The sequence below is a fragment of the Notamacropus eugenii genome, chromosome 6 (assembly GCF_028372415.1).
Source record: "Notamacropus eugenii isolate mMacEug1 chromosome 6, mMacEug1.pri_v2, whole genome shotgun sequence".
NCBI classification, from domain to species: Eukaryota; Metazoa; Chordata; class Mammalia; order Diprotodontia; family Macropodidae; genus Notamacropus; species Notamacropus eugenii.
This window is the reverse complement of record NC_092877.1, coordinates 309,663,145-309,683,041: the sequence shown is the minus strand read 5'-3', so window position 1 is coordinate 309,683,041 and position 19,897 is coordinate 309,663,145. Positions and strand designations below refer to the sequence as shown.

The window sequence follows — 19,897 nt, the reverse complement described above, 5'->3', positions numbered from 1 at the left end:
CTCTTCTATGTAATAGCTTATTCCTCACTGATTCTAAATAAAACAGCATGTCATGGGTAGACAAGTTTGGAATTGAGTTCTCTGTCATATACAGTTGGTGGAATATGTACAATAAAAGAGCGATGTCTTTTCTAAATCAGTTTAGAAAACTAGTGTTTTAAAAAGTTATAAGAATGACAGAAGACAGTGCTTGTAGGATAGGTAACATGAAACATGTGATTGTTCTAGATACAAAGACCTAGCATGTACATATATATTTTTTGTAACTAAGCAAGAAAAGTGCTCCAAGAAAAATAAATTAGTTTTGCTAATCTATGACAAGAGCCACTCCTTAAGTTTTCACTCAATAAGGTGTATGAAATCATCCCCCAACCTGGATATGGATAGATTTTTATTCTCTGCTTGAGGGGAGAAATAAATTGCTTTTTATGACAATTGAGGTTTTGAAACAAACAAAATTAAACAATAACTGTATTCTATCATTTAAAAAGATACTTTAATTAGGAAAGGTGCTAGGATTCTCTTCTTTCTTGTTTACCTTTAATATAGACTGACAAGGACATGTACTTATGTCCATATAACTACTCTAAATGTATGTCCATGTGTATATCTCTTTAAAAATTTTTCTTAACACTTATTAAAAAAAAAATCCCAATGGTGGTTTTCTAAGGCAAAATGCCTTCCACACTCAGAGAAAGAAATATGGAAGTCATTTGCAGAAAGTAGCAGATCATGTTTGTGTGTGTGTGTGTGTGTGTGTGTGTTTGTGTATCATGTTTTGATTTGTTATATGATTTCTTCTATTTATTTTAGTTCGACTACATAGCACGACTATAGTGAGAATGTACTCAATAGGAAAGTATATGTAGAACCTATACAGAATTGTATGCTGTCGTGGGGAGGGAGGGGGGTAGTAGGGGGTAGCTATGGGGGGGATAAAAATCTTAATTTTGTGGCAGTGATTATAAAATATTAAAAAATAATAATAATAAAATAAAATTTTAAAAAAAATTGTTCTTACCAGTGATCTATACCTTGATTGACCATAACTTAAGTAGAAAAAAAAATGGCACACTTACTGCTTGAAGAATAAATAACAACTGATTTCTCCCCTTTAGTCCAACTTTTTTTTTTTTTAGAAGCGATTAGTTTGCAGTGTTGAATATTTGTGAAAAATGGAAATGTTTAGAACCCATTTTTTTTAAAAGGCCTTTAGGTAAAACTTTCTATGTAACTTAGTCTGAGTGACTAGGGTTGCTTGTTTATTTTATAACCAAACTATCTGAGGAGGTAATAACAGTATTGGCTGGGACATCATGGAAAAAATAGAGAATATCTCTTGCTTTACTTGCCCATAAAGACACATATATGGGAGTTACTCATGTTCACAAATGTAGGAAGGGATGAAATATCTTACAATGTGCATCTTTTGAAAGTCTCTTTGTTCTGAGATATCTATATCTATCTGGCTGTCTGTCTGTCTACTTCCTCCAACTACTCTAATACTGAGAAAGGTTACAAATGAGTTACAAATATCATCCTTCCATGTAGGAATGGAAACAGTTCAACTTTAATAAGTCCGTTATGATTTCCCTTTCCTATTTACCTTTTCATGCTTCCCTTGATCTTGTATTGGAAAGACAAATTTTGTATTCAGCTCTGGCCTTTTCATCAAGAATGCTCGAAAGTCCTCTATTTCATTGAAGTTCCATTTCCCCCCCTGAAATATTATACTCAGTTTTGCTGGGTAGGTGATTCTTGGTTTTAGTCCTAGCTCCTCTTACCTCTGAAATATCATATTTCAACCCCTTTGGTCCCTTAATGTCAAAGCTGCTAGATATTACATTATCCTGATTGTATTTCCACAATATTTGAATTGTTTTTTTCTGACTGCTTATAATATTTTCTCCTTGACCTGGGAACTCTGAAATTTGGCTAGGGAGTATTCCTTTTGGGATCTCTTTCAAGAGGCAATCATTGGATTCTTTTGATTTCTATTTTACCCTCTGGTTCTATAATATCAGGGCAGTTTTCCTTGATAATTTCTTGAAAGATGATATCTTGGGTCTTTTTTTGAACATGGCTTTTAGGTAGTCTAATAATTTTAAAATTATCTCTTCTGGATCTATTTTCCAGGTCAGTGGTTTTTCCAGTGAGATATTTCACACTGTCTTCTATTTTTTCATTCTTGTGGTTTTGTTTTATAATTTCTTGATTTATCCTAAAGTCATTAGCTCCCAATTGCTCCATCCTAATTTTGAAGAAATTATTTTCTTCAGTGAGCTTTTGAGCATCCTTTTCCATTTGGCCAATTCTTATTTTTAAGATATTCTCCCCATTGGCTTTTTGGACCTCTTTTGTCATTTGGGTAAGTCTATTTTTAAGGTGTTATTTTCTTCAGTATTTTTTGGTGTCTCCTTTAGGAAACTGTTGAGTCATTTTTCATGATTTTCTTGCATCGCTCTCATTTCTCTTCCTAATTTTTCCTCTACTTCTCTTACTTAATTTCCAAGATCCTTTTTGTGGTCTTCCATGGCTTGCAACCAATTCATATTTTTCTTGGAGGTTTTTGATATTTTTTATTTTGATTTGATTTTTGACTTTGCTGTCTTTTTCTGGTTGTATGTTTTGATCTTCTTTGTTACCAAGGTAAGATTCTATAGTCAGATTTTTGTTTGTTTCTTTGTTTTTTGGCTGTTTGCTCATATTCCCAGTGAAATACTTGACTTTCTAACTCTTTTTCAAGGTAAGACTCTGCTTCCAATGGGGTTGCAGTAGGTGTACTGTCCTGGGCTTCAGAGGTTTTGTATCAGCCACTTGATCACCAGTCTTCTGTGGGCCCAGAGCTGTGGGAGCAGCTGCAGGTGCTGCTGCTGCTGCTGCTGCCACTGCTGTTGGACCTCGCCCCTCCTCCACTCAGGTGGGACAGAGTTTTCTCATTGACCTTCTATGCTCTCTTTGGTATTTATGGGTTGAAAAGTCTGGAAAACTGCCACTGGTTCCAGTGATTCAGTCCCCTGAGGCTTGCTCAGGCCCTGTCTTTGCCAGTTCAACCCATGCTGGACTGTGCTCTGCTCTTAGCCCAATGCAATAGACCTTTTCTGTCAATCTTCCAGGTGGTCTTGGGCTGGAGACTTGTATCACTCTGTCATTTTGTGGATTCTGTAGCTCTAGAGTTTGTTTAGAGTCATTTTTTACAGGGATTTGGGGGAGAGTTCAACAAGTTCCTGCTTTTACTCCATTATCTTGGCTCCACTCCCTGTAATATGCATTTTATAGTGTCTAATATGCGGGCAGCACAGTGTTAAGTACTTCATAGTGTTATTGGGAAGCAGGGGGCCCCATTAGCAGTATCAAATAGTATCTCCTCTAGTCCCAAGAGAACAATTACCCTGAGAAACAGTATCCATTGAAGTTCCAAGAACCCAGGGGCCCTTCCTGAATGAGGACCAGAACCCAGACCAGGAGAGCATTGACCATATCTGTCCCCAGATCACAGCAACTTGGAAGCACTGGAAACTACCAAATCCCCAGTAGGAACTGTGGAAACAGAAGTGCAAAAAAGCCTAAAGCTTGGGGCACTCCCTCTACATCTCCACACAGGCCCTTTTTTGAGCATCTTGTATTTCTTTTGAGCTACTTCAATTCTGCTTTGCTTGCAGAGCACAGCACATTCTCTGAGAACACTCCATGATGGACAGTGCTTTGCCAGCATCTTCCACATCACAATCAATTCCAAAGTTCTTAAGAGAGATTTTTGAGAGTATCCTTGTATCACTGCTTCTGACCACCATGTGGGCACTTGCCCTGTGTGAGTATATGGCAAGTATTTGTTTGGCATTCAAACAACAAACCCACTCCATCAGAATTGTGCTCTGAGCAGTTTAATTGGAGAAAGGGCCTCAGTGTCTGGTATCTTATCCTGCCAGGTCATCTTCAGAATCTTCTCATTATGATTCAAATGGAAACAATTCAGTTTCCTGACATGACTCTGGTATACTTCCCTGGTTTCACAGGCATACAACAATGAGGTCAGCACAATGTCTCTGCAGACCTTCAGTTTGGTAGTATTCTCCCTTGAACTTCCCTTTGGAGCCTCCCAAACACTGAATGAGCTCTGGCAATGTGTGTGTCAACCTCATTATCAATGTATACATACCTGGAAAGTAGACTGCCAAGGTAAGTGAACTTGTCCACAGCATTGAAAACTTCTCTATTTGTTGGAACCAATGGTTCCATGTATGGATGGTGTGGTGCTGTCTGATGGAGCACCAGTGTTTTCTTGGTGATAATTGTTAGGACAAAATTAGTACAAGGAGCAGAAAATCAATCCATACTATGTTGCATCTCAGCTTCAGAGGATGCATTGAGTGAACAGCCATCTGCAAACAAAAAATCATGCATGAACACTCCCTCCACTTTGGTCTTGGCTTGTAGCCTTTTCAAGTTGAAGAATTTACAGGGTGGTAGCTGACCTTGATACCATGCTTGTCTTTACTGAAGATGTTTGACAATATGGCTGAAAACATCGTGTGCTAAAAAAAGCAGGGGAGCAAGCAAACAGCCCTGTTTCACTCCATTGGTGACTGGGAGAGTATAAGAGCATTGCTCATCATATAGAACATTAGCAAGCACGCTGTCATGAAACTGATGTACAATACTGATGAACTTTTCCGGGCAACCAAATTTTGACATAATTTTCCATAAGCTCTCATGACTGATAGTGTCAAAGGCCTTGGTAGGATTGGTACATGTCATGTATAGACCTTTTTTCCTGCTTCTGGAGTTATTGGGCAGCAAACACCATATCAACCATTCCTTATCCCTTTCTGAAGCCACATTGGCTCTCAGGTAGATGACCATCTTCCAGATGAAGGATCAGCCTATTAATGAAAACTCTGGCAAGAATCTTGCCAGCGATGACTAAGAGAGAGACCCCCATGATTGTCACAGGACAATCTGTTTCCTTTGCCTTTATAGATATGGATAATGGAGGCATCCTTGAACTCCTAGGGGATGATCTCTTCTTTCCATATAACCCAAAAAATTTAAGTCAGCTTTTGTATGAGCAATGGACTCTCACCTTATAAATCTCAGCTGGAATAGAATCAGCACCAGGTGCTTTGCCACATGAAAGGAGCCTAATGGCATTTGAAATCTCTTCTTTAGTTGGAACTTTAGCTAGGGTGGGATCAGTATCAACCTGAAGTAAACAGTCAATGGCTTCAGCATTGATTGATGATGGTCTGTTGAGAACACTATGGAAGTGTTCGTGTTGTTATCCTTAATCAATGTGGCTCTGTAAGCACTTAATAGTTGAGATGCACCATAGGTCTTTGGCCCATAAATAGCCCTCAGGGCATCATAAAAGCACTTTGGATTGTTATTATCAGCATAAAATTGAATTTCATCTGCCTTCTTACTGAGCCAAGAATCCTACATCACTCTAAGCTTCACTTATATTTTGCTTCAGATTGAATTAAATGCTGCCTTCTTAGAGATGGATGAACTATCCTCCTGACAAACCCTGTGGAGTTCTCATTTTTCACTGAGTATCTTCTGAATTTCCCTACCATTTTCATCAAACCAGTCTTGATGTTTGTGAGTGTTCTGAAAGATGCCCACTCTTTTTCTGCCCCACTGTTGCCATCTGTGTGTTGGCTCAGTTTTCTCTCCAAGTTAGCAACAAACTGTTTCCTGTCAGAGAAGTACTCTGATCTGTTGATATTAATTCTTCTAGCAGTTATTTTGCTTTGGGGTGGCTGCTTTTGTTGAATGCAAATATTTAGCTAGAAGAAGATAAGTCTACTATCCATCCAGCACTCTGTGCCACACATTGCCTTCCTCAGTCTCACATCCTATCTCTCTTCTCCTTACAATAGCATAGCCTATTAAATGCCAGTTTTTGCTGTGAGGGTGCATCCATGAAGTTTTGTTGCATTTAGGTAAATGGCAGACAATATTAGTGATGAGAGGGTCATGCAATGCACAAGCCTTCAATAGTAAGTGACTATTGCCATTCCTGTTTCCAACTCCATTCCTCCCAAGGACTCCCTGCCATGTCTAGTAGTCTGAGCCTACTGTAGCATTAAAGTCACCCAGAATTATAAGCTTGTCCTCTTTTAGCACATTGATAATAAGGGTCTCCAAGATTTCATAAAATTTTCCTTTGACCTCATCAGGGTTTATCATGGTGAGAACATAGGCACTGATGATGTTGGTGTGGTGTTTTCCTGCAGGTGGTAAAAACATTGTCTTGAACCTGTTGTTCGCTCCTTTTAGTGACTGTTGACTAGGTTAATTTTGATTGCAAAACCTATACCAGCTTCATGATTTTCCCCTTCACTGTGGTCACTCCAGAAAACTGTGTCCAGCTCTGAGATCAGTAACCTGGTCTTCATTTGTCAGCCTTGTTTCATTCAGTGCTGCTATTTGGATGTGATACCTGCTGAGTTCTCTCACAAGAGCTGTTCATCATTCACGTCTACTGCATTTTGTGTTATTTATAAAGGTATGCACATTCCATGTTAGGATGAGTGGCATTGTCTTTGCAAAAGTTTTTCTACATTTGTTTGTGTGTGTGTGTGTGTGTGTGTGTGTGTGTGTGTGTGTGTTTTGACTACAGGGTGGGATCCCTACCTCCTGCAATAATCAGGCCAGGGTTGGGTAAGCAGACAATTTTTAGCATACCTTTTCTAGCCTCTTTCTCATAGCAGGAGATGAGCAGTTTGACTCTTTTTTCTTTAATTTATTTATTTTTAGTTTTCAACATTCATTTCCGTAAGTTTTAAATTTTCTCACCCTTTCTCCCCCCTTTCTCCCCAAGATGGCATACAATCTGATCTGAGCTCTATACATACATTCCTGTTAAACACATTTTCACATTAGTCCTGTTGCATGTTGTATAAGAATTATAACAAAGTGGAGAAAGCATGAGAAAGAAAAAAAACAAAAGAAAATGAAACAGGAAATAGTTAACTTCATTCTGCATTCTAGCTCCATAGTTCTTTCTATGGACATGAATGGCATTTCCCATCATGAGTTCTTAGGAATTGTTTTATGTCCTTGTATTGCTATCAAAAGCAGTCGTTGCACACTGTGCCTCTTTTTGTGAACAATGATCTCCTGGTTCTGCTCACTTCACTCAGTGTCAGTTCATATACATCTTTCCAAGATTTTCTAAAGTCCACTTCTTCATCATTTCTTATAGCACAATAACATTCCATTACATTCATATACCACACCTTATTCAGCCATTCCACAACTGATGGGCATCCTCTCAATTTCCAATTCTGGGCCACCATGTAAAGAGCTGCTATGAATGTTTTTGTACACATGGATCCTTTTCCAGCCCTAGTGGTACTGCTGGGTCAAAAGAGTAGGTACATTTTTATAGCCCTTTGGGCATAGTTCCAAATTGCTTTCCAAAATGGTTGGATCAGCACAGCTCCATCAACAATGAATTAGTGTTCCAACTTTCCCATGAGCAGTATAATTTTTAAAAGGCTGCTCAGACACCCAGGAGGTTGCTGAATCCTAGTGCTACTTGAAGTGAGATGACAAGCCTATGGCCCAAGCTGCCTGTGTGTAGGGATGTGACTACTACAGCTTCCAGTGTATCTGCATCTGCTGCTTCATCACTTATTGCTGTAGGACTTTGAAGTAGTAAAAATGGTAAAGTGGTATGGCTGATGTCTTTTGATTTGTGTGTAAACTGGATTTAAATGAGGCAGAGTTGCATGGAATCTTTGGCCTCACTTTCTCTTCCAGATCCATCACAGTCCAGTGGAAGTACAGTCAAGATAAATGGTGATGGCTCCAGATGCAGTGGATGACCTTGACATTTCCAAAGTCTAACAAAGTTCTAAACACTCCACAGTGCTTGCTCAGCTGCTTTCATTGATGTTGGAACAATTTTTTCTCATCCATCCATTCCACCAGCTGGATGAAATTCCATCCCCCATATCCATGCTTGGGGTATATATCCCCCAATTCACCAATGTGTTTGAGACCCCTCGAATTACTGTCAACCTGGTTTAGTCCTTCAGTTGAAACAGTTGACCAAGTTGTGGCTGTGGTACATGCTACATACAGCTTCTTGGAATCACAGGTGAGAGGTGGATCAGGTGGACAGCAAAGGTGGAAAGCAGTCCTTAAAAGGGCTCAACAACCCTCACCCTAGTGGTAGTAGTCTTCCCTGAAAACACCCGACATCAATGAAAATACAATAACAGCATGGTAAAAGAGGCACAAATACACTGAAGAAAACAGAATTGACCAAATGGAAAAAAGAGGCACAAATGTTTACCAATGAAAATAATTCCTCAAAAGGTATAATTGGGCCAGTGTAAAAAGAGGTGCAAAAACTCACTAAAGAAAATACATAATTAATGAGAATTGGGCAAATAGAAGTGAATGATTCCATGAGGTATAAAAGAAACAATAACACAAAGTCAAAAGAATGAAAAATTGGAAGAAAATATGAACAATCTCATCAGAAAAGCAACTGTCTAAGAAAATAATTCAAGAAGGCATAATTTAAGAATTATTGGATTACCTGAAAGCCATGATCAAAGTAAAAAAGCCTAGAAATCATTTTTAAAAGAAATTTTCAAGGAAAACGGTCTTGATATCTTAACAGAGGGTAAAATAGTAATAATCCACTAATTCACACCTGAAACTGATTCTGAAATGAAAATTATCATGAATATTAGAACCAACTTGCAGAGCTACTAGTCAGAGAAAATACTTCAAATGAAAAGAAAGAAACCATTCAGATATCATAGAGTCACTGTCAGTATCACACAAGATTTAGCAGCTCCTATCTTAGAGGAGTGAAAGGCTTGGAATATGATATTCTCAAGGGTAAGGGGCTAATATTACAACCAAAAATAATCCACCCAGAAAAACACAGTATGATCCTTCAGCAGAAAGAAAAATTGATATTTAGTGAAATGGAGCATTCCTGACAAAAGAACCAGAGCTGACGGAAAATTTGACTTTCAAATACAAGACTCAAGAGAAGCATAAAAAGCCAAATATGAAAGAGAAATCATACTCAAAAAGGTTTAACTTTTTACCTTTTTATTTGGGAGAATGATAGGTATAACTTCTAACAGCTTTATCATTATTAGGGTAGTTAGAAGGATTCTACATACACACAGGGCATGAGAGTGAGTCAATTATGTTGGGATTATGCATCAGAAACTGAGCACAGCTCCTTCCATGTTGGTAAACTGAGCACAATTTCCTTCATCATGTGTTAAGCATTAGCTCACCAATGAAAGGATCTCCTTGCTTTACTGCTCACCCCAATGACAGCTCAACAAGAATATTCTGGGTGATAACATCCAATCAGTGAGATTTCAAATGTTCCCTGGTTTTATGAATCAGCTTAGTCATTTAGGTCAAGGTATCTTATCAAAGGAACCAGCTCTTGCAAAATACCCTCCCAATATCATTCTGCTTTAAACCTCTGCTGTCCTTTGTAGTACATGTACGCCCCATGTAAACTTATTTTGGGGAACCTCTGCCCCTGCAGGTGGGGCTCCCTTCTTCTCAAACTTAATAAGTCCTCAGACAAGTTTGATCCTTTGGGGTCTCATTATTCATATGTCACCCACAATAGTTTTGCTTAAATGTTTTCTTTTGTTATAAGGAAAAAATTCAGTGGATTAAAAGATAAAAGATGTCAGTAAAACCCAATTTAAAAAATTAACATATGCTGTACAGGTATCAAAGAGTAAGTGACATAATCATTTTTTCTTTTATGTGGAAAATCTGGAATAGCTTAAAGTGATTCAAATGAGAAAACATTGCCCATGCTACATTTAGACCTTTATTTTGTTTTCTTTCTCACACTATATTTGTCATCCTTATCTTATAATTTTCATTACATTCATCCGGCTATTCTACTGGAAAAGAATTAGGCAATTTGTGAAAGGTATTCAGCCTGGCAATTAATGCTTTGTAAGTAAATCTAAGTATGTCTATATACTTTACTCTTCCTAGATCACATCACACAGCTCACATCATTCTTTTTGTGTAGAATACCCTTTATCCCCATCTACACCCATGATATTTTAGGTGTTAAATCAAAACCAAAGTGAAAATCCCAATTCTTTTATGAAGTTCTTTAATTTTCACAGCTGGAAGTAATATCTTCTTAACAGTGCCTAGAAGATTTTATCTGTGTAGGTATTCCTCTGCTAGCAGAAATTGTAAAATCTGTAATTTCTCTTCATTAGCAGTTCTTGTTGATATCTAAGTCTTCAGAGCATAAAACCATCTGCTTTTGTCTTTCCAAAAATTTTGCAATCTTTGAAATGTTTTGAATTGATCATTTAGTGACTTTAAAGCTTAATTTTTCAGTCAGAGGTTTTTTCTCTACATTTCGGGGCAAGGTCAGTTGAGTCTGGTCATTTTATCTTCTTGGGTGCTACTCCTGGTTCTTTTCATAGCATGTCATACCTTGAAGTGGTACAGTATAAATGTCATGGTTCTATTATTGCTCCTACAGAAAATGGATTAAGTTTAAAACAGTAAGCTAAGAATGGATTTTAATACATTTTAGATACAATAAACGTTATTTAAAAATTTTTAAAGATCTTAGCTAGCTTGGGGACTGTACAAAAGTAGACAATCCATCCCAATTTAGGAGATGCAATTTGGCATCCCATTAAGTTTGTTTTACATCTTGAACTGTATTATACATGGCTGATCTTGAGATAAAGCTATTTCAGTAATCAATCATTTCCTGTTTACCAGTATGTAATCAACGTAGCTGCTATATTTTGAGAGGCTAGACAAGTTACCTTAGGGTGCTTGTCCCGTCCACTGTGTCCCCATTCTCCTCTTTAAGAAAAAAACCATATTATGCAGGTATGAGATTTCTGGATTTTCTTCAAGTTCTTTTTTTCTCATTCCCTAACCTGGAACCATATTTTTCAACAGTTTTCTATAGCTCCCTCTGTTCTCACATTTATATTGTAATCACCAAGCATCAAGGTATATGCTTACTTAATTTGTAAGAACATATCAAATTTTCACAGAATTTCTTTACTTCATCTTTTGCAAAGGATGCTGGTACAGAAATGGCATTTTTCTTCACACTGTCCTGTTATGTTTTTCATGAACATGGCTAGATAAGATTGGTGTGTAACTCATGAAATAGAACTTCATTTTGTCATGATGAAACCTCTCTGTCAAATTCTTTTATACAAGTTCCCTTTTGTGTTTGAATGAAACTTAATTCTATCTTCTGGTTTTATTTATATTAGCATTTTCAGTATGGATATCACTGGGCAAAAACTAAATAGCAATTAAATTAATTTTTGTAGATGATTGAGGAACTATCTGGTATAACTTCTTGGAATTCCATTTCTTGCCATTGTGGTCCTGGAACGGGTTATATGGGCTATTTTATATTTTTCTTCATTTCCTTGGTTAGAGATAGGTACTTGATGGTGGTAAGAGATAGATTTGAGATTTTCTTATTAAAAGGATATAAGAATGAGAAAACTCTAACTATGTAGGTTGGCACCTCTTCTGTAATGTGTAGTCTTAAAGCAGGGGTCTATGAACACACTTTACCCCCCTCCCCCAATGTCCCCTCCTTGTCTTTCTCTCTCTCTCTCTGTGCGTGTGTATATATATATATGTATATATATATACACATACATATATATGTATATATACATATACATTAAATACTATATAATACTATATATAATATATGTAATTATATGTAATACTGTATTTCAGTATAATTACTTTCCTTTTATAATCAGATTTTCTTTTATGTATTCAAAAACTGTATTTTGAGTAGACCTCTCCAGACTGCCAAATGATTCCATGACATACACATAAAACAAAAAAAAAAAATTTAAGAACATTTGTTTTAGAGAATTTACGGTACAGCATGGAGAAAAAGTGATTTGCTCTGGATCAAGTCAGTATGTGTCAAAGACAGGTCTGAATCTAAGGTGTTACCAACCTCAAGGCCCCTTGAATATCTAACGTACCGCACTGAGTGTACATCATACTCCATGTCACCAGTTACCATGGTTTTAAAAAAAAAAATCACTGCATGGTACCCAACTCCCTGATTGTGAAATTTTCTATTTGTCGGTCCTCAGAGGGCAGATACAGGCTGCAGCCTGAACCAAATTTAACTTGATTCCATAATAATCACAGAAGTTCCATAGCAAAGTGTGATTTTTGAAAAGGCTCATATACTCATATACTTGTGACAAAATATTTTGTATTTTTTTTTTGTTTGGTAAATGTTTCATATTACCCCCTATAGAGTATAAGATCCTTAAGGGTAAGAACTATACTCATATTTCCATATTATATTAAACATGTTTGCATGTTATACATACACACACATACACACACATGCACACATTATTTTTACTTCTAACATTGAATAAAGTTTAGTTATTGTTTGTTGTGAGTGTATGTAAAACATTCCACTTCAGGCTGAATTCTGCTTATGGGTTCCATTGCTTTTCTCACTGGTGCTAGTCAGGGTTTGTCTGTCATATTCTTAACGGAGCAGTTCATCTGAGCCAAATCCATCATAACTGATTTTTGTTTGTTTTTAGTGTTTGTGTTATTCAGAAGGCTGGGACTTTATGCACTTGTATAAATATTTGTTTTTGCAGTGTGTGCCGGAACAGAGAACAAACTGAGCTCTCTCTCTGACCTGGAACAGCAATATCGTGCCTTGCGTAAATACTATGAAAACTGTGAGGTAGTCATGGGCAACTTGGAGATAACCAACATCGAGCACAACCGCGATCTCTCCTTCTTACGGGTAAAATGCTCTCTCTGTCTCTCCCTCTTTCCTTTTCTCTTCCCTCTTCTCTCCACCATTGTCACAATGCATAAAATCAGGTCTACTTGTTCATAACTGGAAAAACAATGATCCTTCAGCTGGCAAGTACCATGACTGTAGGCAGAAGATAAGAGATACTGAACGTACAAAAAGGGAAAGGAACAAGAATAACAATTCTGTCAGAACTGACATCCTGAGTATAGAGCAGTTACAGTTACTCAGGATGTTTGATAGCAGATTACTGTTAGTGCCTACTATATGACATCTAACAAGTCTTCCTCTTTCTCATTCCAGCAGGTGGAAAGCCAGTTAGGCTAAGAATTGGGAAGGGCAGAGGACAAGTGGATAAGCATTGATGGCTTTAGCGGGTAGTCTCCTTTCCTTTTCCTTCTTGGTTTTCTAGTTTTTTGAAATATTTAGACCAGCATATGTTATCGAGTTGAGACAAAAGGAAATACTGAATAAATTCTAAGTTTAATATAATGTGACATATGTATTTGTGAATATGGAAAATGGGTACATCAAAATAAGTGTAGATGAGGGCACTCACAGATGACAGTCTTGAAAACTTTTTTCATTTTTTTTAAGTCAACAAGGTATTAGATTAAAGTGATCAGTGATGCTTCCTCTGTGAGCAGGAAAAACTGAATACAGATATGTTTTGCTTTAAGAAAAATGGATACAAGAAAAATCTACTGTATAAAAAAGGGTAACAGTGGGGATGGTCATTTGTGCTACATAAGGATTTTTGTTTTATATTAAGCACAATAGCAGTGTGCTTTTTAAAACAAGAATTCAATAAAATATTTAAATATTATTTAATTTATAATAATTTTATATATGGATGAAGTTTTGTGAAATTTGCATTTTATAAATCATGGAAGAAGAAGAAATACCTATGAAATAATTTGTTTTTTGTTCTTTATTGGGCAGTAGAGTTTTCAGCAATATAATTAAATTTTTATAACTCCTTGTTTGCTCAGGCACTCAGAGACTTTTGACCTACATTAACTTAATAAGCACTTCTAGGACAGATGATGTCTTCTCAAAATGAACTACCACCAAATGTTTAATTATAGGGATGAGCTTATGATTTGCAAATCTTATGTTGACTTTACATCCAGGATTGGTGGAAGAAATGAGCACAACTTTTAATGCTTTGATGGCAGAATTGTGGGTCTGTTACTGGTGTCTGAGACTATTTAATGAGATTTTTTTTTTAATATTAAAGGTAGCTAATGAAAATATGTAATGTGAATTCTAGATAACTATGGTTTTTTTTGAAGAACTTTTAGAAGTCATTATCAGAAACCATCTGCCTTAGCAATGAGTCACTTTTGGCAGCTTTCTTGAAAATGAGCTCAAGTTGAGCACTGAATGTAAATCTAGAGACTTGTATTGCCTGTGGTAAACACAAATTAAGCTTTTTATTATTGCTATAAACAAGTAAGTGGTTTTCTGCAGGACACAGATTAACAAAAACTACCTGAAAAAATATCCAAATAAAAAAAATGGAAATTATATTGAGAATTCTTTCAATGGATCCTACTACATGTCCACTACAATGGTGAAGACAGTTTAACTCTGGTGGGTCTGAGGGCAGAAATCACCATGTTACATTGTTGGTGGACCTATGAGCTGTTGAGTTCTTTCTGTGAAATATTAACGCTGAAAACAAGGAAACTGTTCAGATCCTTTCACCACAGGAGCTCACTACTTAGACTATGTGCTAAAATGTTATTGATGGAAAAAAAACCAGTCTACCCACACAAAAATATTTGTAGGGACATTATTCATAGCATCAAAAAGTGGGAAATAACTTTAGCTTAGACTAAATATGTTTGGTATATAAATTGGTAAGAGGAATGTAACAAATGACAAATATGAAGAACACAAAAAACAGAAAACTGATATGAAGTGATTAAGATCAACTAATATATACACTGATAACAATGTGCAAATAAAAGCTGAACCAAAATCCAGAAGAAAAATATTTAGAAGAAATAAAATTCATGAGGAGGGTTAGAAGCAATAAGATGTTTTTGTTACTATCTTGATGATGTTTAATTCAATTCTAGTCATTAAAAATGGAAAAGAAATCCCAGTAGATTACTTTGGTCAACAAGTAAAAGGAGCATTTGATTACTCCTGTTCCCTGACTTTTTATTGTTAGCTGTCTTATAATTTATTAAGCTCCTTTAGTGGGTTAACAAAGGGGGCACAGAGTTTTTTAAAAAAAGGCTTTTCTATAAGGTTAGACTTTTTCATATTGTTCCAATATAATCATTCTTCAACTTGATATTAGGATAACCTTTAATATCTAGAGTTACCTATGAATTACACAATTCCTAATAACTTATTAAAAGCTACTCTTCGTTTCTAAAATACATCCTATGTGGACCTTGAAAAGGGCAAAAACATTGTGAAATTATGCCAGTTAAAGGGCAGTATTAAACAAAACAAAACACAAAACTTTGAGCATCACTGTGTTTACTTCTTTCCTTTGAAATGAAATGGTTCTTAAGTGAACTATGAACACTTCTGGTTTATTCATTATCCAGTTTGTGAGTGGCTGTGTTAAATAAACTTGTTTTCCTACACATTAGTAATGACTACAAACCTAAGCAGTTCACTCTAGCATGTAGATCCAGGGAAGAGAATTAAAGCAAACACAAAATTCTCCCACAGATTCATGGAAGATGAAGCTAGTGTACTCGATACAGTGCCGAATGTAGCTTCTGCAACATCTCGGTCTAAAACATACCTCCGAAATGTATTTGATGTGTGAACATGGCATAGTCAATTGAGTTTTCTGAGTTCCAATTTACTGATCTGTAAAATAGGGATAATAACACCTACCTCACAGGGCTGTTGTGAGGATCAGATAAGTTTATAACGGACTATATAAACCTTAACATACAGTGTTAATATGGACAGTGGATATTTTATTTTATTTTTGTTAATAGATTTTGAGAGTGCACGGGGTGTGATAGGTTCATAAACTAGAAGTCAGGAACAAAAATGGTAGCTATTTGGGGAATTCTTTTTTTTTTTTTTTTTTATTACATGTGTTCTTAAACTTGGGTACCTGGATGCCTCAAGGGAGATGTATCAAGAGCTTCATGAACTTGGATGGGAATTAAAAATACATCTTTAATTGGACAACCTTTTGTTTTCCTCTCTAATCAGTCCACTTAATTTTATTTTATGCATCAAAAATATTCTGAGAATTTTTTTTTTCCTGAGAAAGGGTTCATAGACTGGAAGGCCAGAGAGTTCCAAGATGTAAAAATGTTAAGAACAAAAACAGAAATTCTCATGTGGGATTAACATATGTGGTGGGATTTTTTTTTTCTTTTTTGCCTCTGACTGCCCTTGCATATCTTACAAAAATGGAGTTGGCACCTTTCCCTTGGCTTCAGAATGCTCCTTATTATTGTTCTAGGCAAACTAGGACTATAGATCCTGTTCCCAGAAGGAATTAATCTCCTCTAACTCTGAAGATTTGTCAGTTTATTTGGTTCCTTTACACCCTATTCCCCCACCCTCCCAATCAGATCTTCAAAGACCAAAATCAGAGATCAGTCAGTCAGCTCTAAACTCTTTGAAATCACGAGGTTCTCATCTTTTCCACTACCTCAGTCTTTTCACTTCTTATTCTGAGAAATGTATCTGAATCAGCCCTACCATTTCTCTGCAAAGGACCCAGTTATGCCTTACCCTATTTTTCCACCCTCCATCAATGTGACTTCCTCGACCAAATTACATTGCCCTGGCCATCACCCCTAATCCAATTCAATAAACATTTACTACTATGTCTCTCTCATTAGAATGGGAATAACTAGTTTTTGTATTTGTATCCCTAGTGCTTAGCCAAGGTACTTGGCACATAGTAACTGCTTAACCTTGTTTTTTCTTTAACTCATTCATTCAAGTCCCTTCCTTGGCATTAGTTGTACAATCATGAGCAAGTTACTTATCTTTTCTGAGCCACTGTTTTTGAAAAATAGGAATAACCACACCTACAGTACTTACCTAACAGGGTTATGTTGAAACTCAAAAAAAACCACGTACATAAAACTGCAGACTTTAAAATGTTCTATAAATATCCGTTGCTGTTGTTGCTACTTACACACAAGGTTATTTTTACCTCTCCCAGGAAATATGCAAATATAATACATTTTCTCCTGAAATTAATTTTTAAACAAATATATTTCCAACTATAATTAAAATTTATTTATTAAAAATTTAACAAAGGTTTGTGTTTTCATTGTAAATTTTTGGAACATAACTTAAATCTTTAGCAATTCTTGCTACTCTTCTCATAGGATCATGATACATATATCATAGTGCTTGAATAGACTTCAGCTGTTTAGTCAAAGCCCCACATTTTACATGTGAGGAAACCGTGTCACAAAAAGAGCAAATAAGTTGCTCAGAGACTTTAGACTCAGAGTTGTGTTTTCTCCATATCTTACCAGGAACAGATCCCCATATGACTTCCTAGTTATGATAAATGAAAAGTTCAAAAGAAGTAACTTCTGGGTAATTAATAATTTTATTAATTATGGCTAGTCAATAATTAATAAAAGGATGGTCATTTGGCATTATCTCATAAACAAAAAAGACCCCTCCTAGAGGCCTCTTCATGCTTATATTCCCTTGGAAGACTGGGAATTCCCAACAGGTAGCAATCAACTCTGATCAACTGTTAGCAATTAATGAGACAATGAATATAATAATGAGAAGTGACCTGTTCTAATGGGGGGCTGGGGACTTGACTTTGATTATTTCACTGTCACTACAAGGATCACCCCACCTTCTGGCAATCTAGACAAAGCAGTCTATCCCTTCCCCTCTGCCCTTTCAGACATGCCCAAGTAGAGCACAATGGGCCAGGTTTCACCTTGCTTAGACTATGCTTTCTAATTGATTGAGGTAACAATTCCACCAAGATAAGATGGTCTGTATAACCAATAGGAATTTCTTTCTAAATGAGGAAATAGAAACAACTCTTAATCTTAATTAATAATTGGTTAGTAATATGAAATAACCATTTCTCTCAGAGCTAATCCAAATCATATTCCTAGCTCACCTTAAAGTATTGTCTTTCCTCATCAGTGTGTCAATTTCTTGAAGGTAGGGGCTGACCTACTTCCATTTTTGTCCTCAGACCTTACTTAGCACATAGGTTAGTGATTAGATAGATTAGTAAGTACATTTTCACTCACTCACTTCACTCATACCACTAGCATGCAGGAAAGATAAGATTCCAAAGCAGGGCCTCTGACTCCAGTTTAAAGCTTTCTTTCCATTACATTAGGATATCCCTCTCATTTCAGGTTGTGTGCCCTTTTATTCCAGAAATATTGCTCTTCATTTCATATTCATCATGATAGCAATGGAGATATTTTATGTTCCAGCATCATTTGTTTACATTGGACAGACACAGAAAAATTACCAAAACAAAGTATCCACTAAAGAAAAGACCATTAAAAAATCACTTTGTCATTTATTAACCACCTACTATGTGCCAAGCACCATAAAAAGCATGGGGGATTCAAAGAAAGGCAAAAGACAGTCCATGCTCTCAAGGTACTCCTACTCTAATGGAGAAGAAAATTTGAAAATAACTATGTATAGACAAGCAACATATACACGATAAACTGGAAATAAAGCACTGTTATTTCATACTGACTATTAAATTGCAAAATGAATTTTAATAATAACTCAATATTAGCTCACATTTTTGTAGCATTTTTTTCACTAACAAAGCACTTTTCTAATGACAATAACTCCTTTTTTTTAATAGATGAAGAAATTGAGGTGAAACTAGGTGAAATCAAAGGGTCACATGCTGATGGGTATCTGAGTCAGGACTGTTAAGCCCCAACCTATTGACTCATAGAGTCCACCTTTTTTGGCCTCTGGGTAGTGCAGTGGATAGAGTGCCAGATCTGGAGTCAGGTAGACTAATCTTCCTGAGTTCAGATTTGGCTAAGATGTGTGACTCTGTGCAAGTCACCTAACCCTGTTTGCCTCATTTAAATCTTTAAATAAAGTGGAGAAGGAAATGGCGAATCACTCCAGTATATTTGCCAAGAAAACTTCAAACAGGGTCATGGCAAGTCAGACAGGACTGAGAAATGATTGAGCACTAATAGCAACCAATTTTTTTAAGAAGCCATTCTACCATGTTTTCCTTTTTTTTTTTTTAATCTTACCAATTGAAAATCCTTAAAGACATAGTGGAGGCTTCATGATTTACTGAGTTTTGCTTTTGACTTTGATTCTGAAATCAGTAATTCTCTCCATAAATTTAGGGAATTTTCCTAAGTTTCCTGAACCATTATTTTCCAACTGTTCAGCCATACATAGTACAAAGTAACTCTTCCTTGAAATATGAATTCCATACTCCATGTCCACACCAAGTAATAATATCAGCCCATTGAGTATTTTATGGAAATTTTATATTTCCTATGAATTGAATTGCTGAATTTTATGTCTTTACTTGAATTTTAAAATACCATGGAAATCTTTGGTTTTTTTTAAGTGGACTGGAGTTTTATGTATATACTAAATACCAAATGAAATAATGTTTTAAAATGCAATATCTTTTTAATAACACCTGTAAGTTATTTAGAGATACTATTTTTTTAACTTTTCAGTATTGTTATCATCACAGCAAACCACACTGCATGTAGAAGGTAGTTGACAAATGTTTGTTAAATTCATGTATTGATGAGTTTATATAGCACTGATTTGGCAGACTATTCATGCTCATTTCTTATGGATAAATTGCTTTTTGAAAGATGAATTCTAGTTCATAATCTTGAACATTCCTGCTGCAAAGGGTAATACAGTTGACCCCCCCCAAAAAAAATCAAGCCCTAAAGCTTATTTATTACAAAGATTATTGTAACCATAAAGTTAAGGATTATAACAGAAAACAACAAAGCATAGAAACACTGACTTGGGATTATTGTCTAGTACTAGGTGAACACTCAGCAACAAAGGAAAAAGTAACAAGTAACAGAAATTAGCGATTAGATCTTT

At 36.0% G+C, this 19,897-nt stretch overlaps 1 protein-coding gene across 1 annotated transcript in view; it reads left to right on the top strand.

Moving 5' to 3' along the window:
- ERBB4 (erb-b2 receptor tyrosine kinase 4) overlaps window positions 1-19,897 on the top strand; it is a 1,360,303-nt gene that overhangs the window by 498,169 nt on the left and 842,237 nt on the right. The window contains exon 2 of the mRNA XM_072617476.1: window positions 12,669-12,820. Coding sequence (XP_072473577.1) covers window positions 12,669-12,820 — 152 coding nt within the window. The remainder of the gene's footprint in view (window positions 1-12,668; window positions 12,821-19,897) is intronic.